The 7,120-nt window shown below is 47.1% G+C and overlaps 1 protein-coding gene across 1 annotated transcript in view; it reads right to left on the bottom strand.

The window, feature by feature from the left end:
* Positions 1-769: 769 nt before the first annotated feature.
* Positions 770-7,120, bottom strand: part of FANCC (Fanconi anemia, complementation group C) — a 131,111-nt gene continuing 124,760 nt past the window's right edge. The window contains exons 10-11 of the mRNA XM_008567193.1: positions 1,059-1,134; positions 770-828 (exon numbers count right to left, since the gene is read on the bottom strand). Of these exons, the coding sequence (XP_008565415.1) occupies positions 770-828; positions 1,059-1,134 (135 nt within the window). The remainder of the gene's footprint in view (positions 829-1,058; positions 1,135-7,120) is intronic.

The following is a 7,120-nucleotide window of genomic DNA, read 5'->3' as shown; positions in this document are numbered from 1 at the left end:
CCATCTGGCTTCTGTTTTCATCCTTGATGTTATCATATATCAAAATCCTTCAGGATTTTGATCTGCTTCAGGGTAGAATCAGCACAGCTTTATTGATGTCCTCCTTGGCTTCTCAGGGTCTGGAGAGTACCTGTCTCATGGCAAGTTTGCAGCTTCAGACTGACTGGAAAACAACTTTACATTTATGTGCTCTGTGCATCTGAGCTCATGTCAGTGCTGCCTTCCCTTCAGGTTTCAGGCTTCAGAGGGAAAGTGTGCTTTTACCCTGTGCTTCCGAGGTGTTTCCCAAACACACGCTCACAGGCGCGTTCCCGGATCAACACCCTCCAAGTGAAGTGAGGACAGAGCAGATCATCACTGCCCCAGCGGCACACGGCCTGTGGAAGGCCAGCAGATGAAGTCAGAGGAGGCCATGGTCTAATACCAGGGCACTTTAAAAAGTTCACAGAGAAACGGAATTAAAAGATAATGCAAACCTTTCCATAAACTTTTTTTTTTTTTAAATTTATTTTTGGTGGTCGGGCAGTACAGGGATCGAACACCGGACCTCAGTGTTACCAGCACCACACTCTAACGACCTGAGCAAACCGGCCAGCCCTCCATGAACTTTTTAAAGATCCATCATGTAAGTATCTCACTGAATTCTTTCAAAATCCTCCTGTTGGCTTGGTTAGAAGAAATTTCCCCTAAATCTTATCTTTTCTTCTGCAACCAGGCTGCACAGAGTAGGAAGGATGGAAAACAGACACAGGCACTCTTTCATTCCGGCTCAGCCGGGTCTCAGCCTGCTCTGGGCATCCGGGTGGACCCGACCAGCAGCAGCAGAGCCTGGTGGGCAAGGGCAGACTGTCAGAACCTAACCGGAGGCCGCTTTTCTTTCTCTTTCTTTTGGTAAGTGATTACAACTGGGAAGCCAAACAGATTCTTACAGGGCTCTCAGGAATAACCAGTCCCACCCCCTCCATGTTACAGAGTGGGAACTGTGGGGAGGGAGTAGGATCTGTCTGTGTTCCTCCCCAGAAATCATTCTGATAGAGGCAAAACTGACCTTAACTTACCTTTAGGGTGTCGCGATAGCACCGTGACAAGAGACGGGGAAGCGTAGGGAAAGTAGGTCTTCAGTGCAAACTTCGGCTGCAATAGGATCAAAAATCGAAAACAGCATGAACGTCAGGACTGGAGGGAGTGCCAGGAAAATACAAAATCCTGCCCCTTCTGCCCAGAAAAAGACCTACCAGTACTAACCTGGTCAGAACATTTTCTTTCTTTCTTTTTTTTTTAAAGATGACCGGTAAGGGGATCTTAACCCTGGACTTGGTATTGTCAGCACCACGCTCACCCAGTGAGCCACGGGCCAGCCCCAGAACATTTTCTTGAACATTTAAAAAAAAAAAAAAAAAAATGCTTCCAGTAGCCTTATAAATATTTTCCAGAATAATGAACCTTTTAAAAGTCACCTTCTAGGACTTAAGAAAAATAAAGTTATGCCCCTGATGTCTTTATATGAGTTCTTTACCTCCCATGAACCCAATTATACACATAAGCCTTCTATTTCAGTGGCTTGCCAAAGCAATTGTGAGATGTTAGCTCTTTCATATGGGTTTTTAGCAAGAACAAAAGCATAAAACCGCCAGGCTACTCACAAAATCCGAGGGCCAAGGAGCTACAGCTCTCTATGCCCCTAAAAGGCACAGAAGCTGTGAAGCACTTTTTTAAGAATTTGAGGTAAAACTTAGAAAGCATGAAGTGCATAGGCTTTTAGTATACAATTTGGTGAGTTTTGGTAAACGTGTAAATCCATGTGACAATCACCCCAGTCGAGACATAACATTTCTGTCACCCCAGAAACTTCCCATGACTCTTCCTCCTCCTCACCCCAGCAACAAATATTTTTTTTTTTTTCCTTTTTTCGTGTCTGGCAACGGATCGCAACCCTCAGTGTCGCGCCTGCACCGGACCGGGACCGGCAACGGGATCGCAACCCTCGGTGTCGCTCCCACACCTCGCTCAGCCAGTGAGCGGGAACCGGTCTGTATGTGGGATCCGAACCCTCGGCAGGAGCGCCACCGCACTCCCAAGCAGCGCACTATAGCAGTGCGCCACCGGGCCGGCCCCCAGCAACAAATATTTTGATGTCTGTAAGAGAGACGGCAGGAGCGCCACCGCACTCCCAAGCGGCGCACTATAGCAGTGCGCCACCGGGCCGGCCCCCAGCAACAAATATTTTGATGTCTGTAAGAGAGATTAGTTTCGCTTATTCTTGAATTTCATGTAATTAGAATCGTAGAGTATGTACTCTTTTGTGCCTGGATTCTTTGGTTCAAAATGTCTAAGATCCATCCGTGTTACTGAGCATGAGTCACTCAGTCCTGGTTGCAGTTCAGAAGCAGTCACAGTCTGAGCACACCGTAACCTGTTGTCCATTCTCCCACAGATGGCACTTGGTCGTTTCCAGCTGGGGCTGTTACGAACAAAGCTGCAGTTACCGTGCACACCTGCATCTCTCTGTGGATGCCTCTCCTGGGTGACATCACAGGAGCCGGCTCACGAGGTCACACAGTGGACGCTTGTTTAACTTCGCACGGCCACAGTCACGCGGTGGCTGTGGCATTTCGCACTCCCGCTGCGATGAGTGTGAGCCCTGCTTTTCCACGCACCTGCAAGTGTCTGCTGTGTCTGCCTCACCAGCCGTCACCGTCGCAGCGGGCGTGTGCCACTACCTCCTGCATGCTTTGCTAGTGTCCTCCTGATAGCAACTGATGGTGGACAATTTTCATGTGTTTGCTCCAACATAACTAATTTTTCTGAAGTGTGTATTCTTTTGTCCATTTTTTAAATCAAGTTGTTTCTTATGGAGTTGAAAGAGACATTCATATATTCTGGACACAAGTCCTCTGTCACATATATGTACTGCAAATATTTTCTCCCAGCTGGTGGCTTGCTTTTTCATTTTCTTAATGGTGTCTATCAAAGAACAGATGTTTTAAATTCTGATGAAGTCTAATTTATTCATTTTTCTCATATGGTTAGTGGGATTTTTTGTTGGTTTTTTTTTTTTGGCATCTCTTCAAAAAAATCCTCAATTACCCCAATCTCAGAATAGATATTCTCCTACATTTTCTTCTAAAAGCTTTATAATTTCAGCATTTACGTTGAGTCCCATGAGCCATCTTAAATGAACTTCTGTGTGCTTTGTTGAGGTACAGGTTGGGCTTCATTTTTCTCCACATGTACATCCAGTTACTCCAACACCATTTGTTGAAAACTCTCCCTTCCGCACCGAGTTGCCCTGACCACACGTGGATGGGTCTAGGTGCGGATTCTGTTCTGATCTATGTCTGTCCTTTTTCCAGTACCTCACTGTCCTGATTACTGTAGTTTTAAAGTCTTGAAATCAGGTAATGTGAAGTCTTCTGCTTTTGTTTTTCAAAATTGTTCTGCTATGGTAAGCCCTTTGCACGTGCACGTAAGTTAGAGTCAGCTTGTCGTTCTCTACTGTAGAAAGCCTGCTGGGATTGGGACTGGGGTCGCACTGAAGACACAGTTCACTTGCAGGGAGGACAGACACCTGAGCAGTTCCTGAATACGGTTTCTCTCTCATTCTATTTAAATCTACTTTAGTTTCTCCCAGCAACGTTTTGTAGTTTTCAGTTAGAGATCTTATACACGTTTTGTTAAACTTATTCCTGAGTATTTTATGTGTGACAGTGAATTTGTCCTTTCCTTCCTTTCCTTCTGTCAGGTTTTGCTTCATGCATTTTGAAGCTCTGTTATTAAGCACATACCCACTCCTAACTAACTGGCCGTTCTGTTGTTATGACACGCCCCTCTCGGATCTACCCCTGGGCATACTCACAGTCTTGACGTCTACCTCGTCTTCTGCTAATAGAATCACACGGGCTTTCCCGTGCTTCTTATTCGCACGGTGTGTCTCCTTCCTTTTACTTTCGACCTACCTATGTCTTTACAATTAGAATGGGTCTCTTGAAAACAACACATAGTTGGGTCTTGGCTTTTTATTTGATCTGATATCTCTGCCTTTTTACTAGAATATTTAGTTAATTTTCAATTAATTTATTTTGTAATTAACTGGTATGTTAGGGTTTAGGTCTATCTTCTAGTATCGGTTTTATCTCATCTGTTTTATTCTTTTTCTTTGTTCCTCTGGCAGCCACAGTCTTCCTTTTGTCTGACCCTTAAGTCAGTCAGACGGTGCCTTGAGCTCCAGCCCCCCAGTCACCCTCCCTCAAGAGCTGTCGGGGAAGCAGAAGACTGCTCAGTGTGGTTTACTGTTCAGAGGCTGAAGTCCCTCCCGTTTCTGTCTGCTTTTTGCTCCCTAGCACCTTCAAATAAATTTTTAAAAATATTTTCCCCAGAGTTTATCATTTTCATCTGTGGAAGATTTAGTCTAGTCCAGTGTCAGACTGTGCCACTGCAAGAACCAGAACCTGGCCTGCTCGCTGTCTGTGCTGGGACACCAGGCAGCCTAGGGAAGGTGGTGGTTATGCCAACCTCAGGTTTTGCCTACTGTCCAACGGGGCACTCTGATGGAGCCGCACTGTGCTCCCCAAATAGAACAGGGGCGAAAGAAAAGGAAAAAGAGAGAAGGGGAATCCCTGAAGGTGAGCGCTCCCACAGTGGAACGTCTGTGGGTTACGGTGGGACTGCGCAGGGCACCAGCACTTTCAGAGCCAGTTTGGCAGATCTGCTGAAGCTGAACCTCTGTGTGCCTAATAACCAAGCTCCTCTACTCCTAAGTATCCATCGCAGAACATCCAGAGCAACACTGTTTGTAACAGAAAACCAAATCTGGGAACAACACAAATGCCCACCAGTACTTCACCAGAGCCACACCGTGACATGAGGGAACCTCTGTCATGTGCTGAGTGGAAAAAGTAAGTCTCAAAAGACTATACACAGTATCCTACTCTTGTTTGTTTTATAAAGTGCAAAAATAACCAAAACTAAACAAAACATTGTTTAGGCAGTCGTATAAATGTGATCAAACTATTTGGAAAAAAAGCAAAGGAATACTAAACATAAAACTCAAGACAGTGGTTATCTGGAGGGAGGGAGGCAGGGGACAGGGCAGAGGAGGAGCACACAGATGGGCGGAGGCTCTCAACTCTGCTGGCCCAGGGCTTGTTGAGACGTTGGGTTCACAGACGGACATCTTATAAAATATGAATGAATGCATGCATGAATGAATGAATGAATAAAACACAGAAAGGATAGAGGATCATGCCTGGAACAAATGGGACAGGGTGTTAAGCACCAAGGATCATGATTAGTCTAAAAACCGGCACTCAAGAAGGCAGGAGGTCAATAAACGAGAGCAGCCACCATTAAAAAGGCAGGCAGTCAGGACCAGCTCCAGGAAGGGACATGAAGTAGCCGACGTACACGAAGGCATCTGCAAGGGCACTTTCTTGTTGAGTTGAAGGTGAGGGGGAGGCATTCCCGTTTCTTTTTGGATCCCTGTCCTGCCTCACACCAGGACTCAGTGTGTGGCCCCACACCCCTGGACACATGTCGCCTGGTCAGGGTACTACTGTACATTAAAAGCCACTGCTCCTCCAGTCCAAAGCCACAGTGAAGCCCAAGGCCGATACAGAGACTCAGCGCAAAGCTGAGAAGAAAAGCAGACTCAAGCTGATGCTGAAGAGCAAAACCACGTCCCCAGCGGCCTCGGCCCCAGCCAGTGTGCTCTAGGAGGCCAGGGTGAGGTTCCCTAGAGATCAGTTCCTGCTTGCGAATACAAAGAATGTACAAGGGAGGATAAAAGGTAATTACAGCTATGCCTGAAAATAGCTAAGGGCCAGCCAGTGCCTTTCAGCTGAGCTCTCCTCCCAAATTCCAGGCTGGGTACCACTGATAACGGTGTTTGTTATGGTCTAGCTAACTTCCCCAGGGAAAGAGAGGATGGGAAGAAAGAAATCGTAAATATTTGTCATTGCCTCAAAAAGAGGTTTCCACTAAAACCTGAGAGGTTTCTTTGGCACAAGGCTGCGAGGGGTGCAGTGGCGCTGAGCATCGTAGCCCCGCTCTCACTAGTCTAACTGCAGAAGCATCACAAGGGACCATGACGTCCTTCAGGGGCAGAGGCAGCGGACCAGTGCCACTGTGAACAGGCAAAGCACCACATAAACGTCAACATGAGAAATGAAGGCCAGTTAAAATGCCCACAGGCGAAAGCTGTCCAGTAGCAAAAGTTCCTGTCTCATGTGGCCCTCGGCTGCTGTTTCCAGGCCCCTGCTGACGGGCGCTGGCACGCAGGCCCCCCTGCAGGACCCACGCCTGGCCTCTGGTTTACTGATGGCATCTGACATACACTTCTCGGTCACCACCACTTCCCAATTCCAGTACAACTTTCACATCTTTGCATGTCATTCCCACCACCTTCTCTTCTCTCCTGGAATCCAATTCACATTTGGGTCTCTGACAGGAATAAAGACGCTAATCATGAATGATATCCAGTCATGCTTTGTAATAAATGGCATTTCCTACTTAGCACATCCATACAGACCCCACGATGCTGACTGCTGGCCTGGGATGGTCAGATGCCACCAGAAGGGTAGAGTCCTGCTTGGCAGACGGCATACAGCACAGGGACAGGAAGATTCATCCTGAGGTCGACACAGGCTGGCAGGACAGAGTTTTCAGACAATAGCAGACAGGTGCTTCTGGTATGAGGGCATGGGGTGGACAGAGCCATCCTGTCATATTTTCAATTACAGTCCTACGTCACTTAATGACAGGGACACGTTCTGAGAAACGCACTGTTAGGCGATTTCAACGTTGGTCAAATATCACAGAAGTGTACTTACACAAACCTGGATGGCACAGCCTGTCCCACACCGAGGCCACGTGGTACAGCCTATGGCTTTTATGCTGCAAACCTGTGCAGCACGTCACTGTACTGAATACTGTAGCAACTATAACACAATGGTACTTGTGTATCTAAACATATCATTGAAAAGGTACAGTAAAACCAGTTATAAAAGATAAAAGGTGGTACAGCTGTGCAGGGCACTTACCATGAATAGAACTGGCAGGACTGGGGCCGGCCCGGTGGCGCATTGCTACAGTGCGCCGCTTGGGAGCGCGGCGGCGCTCCCGC

This window comes from Galeopterus variegatus, unplaced genomic scaffold (genome assembly GCF_000696425.1).
Source record: "Galeopterus variegatus unplaced genomic scaffold, G_variegatus-3.0.2 Scaffold302, whole genome shotgun sequence".
Classification (NCBI taxonomy): Eukaryota; Metazoa; Chordata; class Mammalia; order Dermoptera; family Cynocephalidae; genus Galeopterus; species Galeopterus variegatus.
The sequence above is the reverse complement of the archived record's forward strand: the minus strand, read 5'-3'. Positions and strand labels throughout refer to the sequence as shown.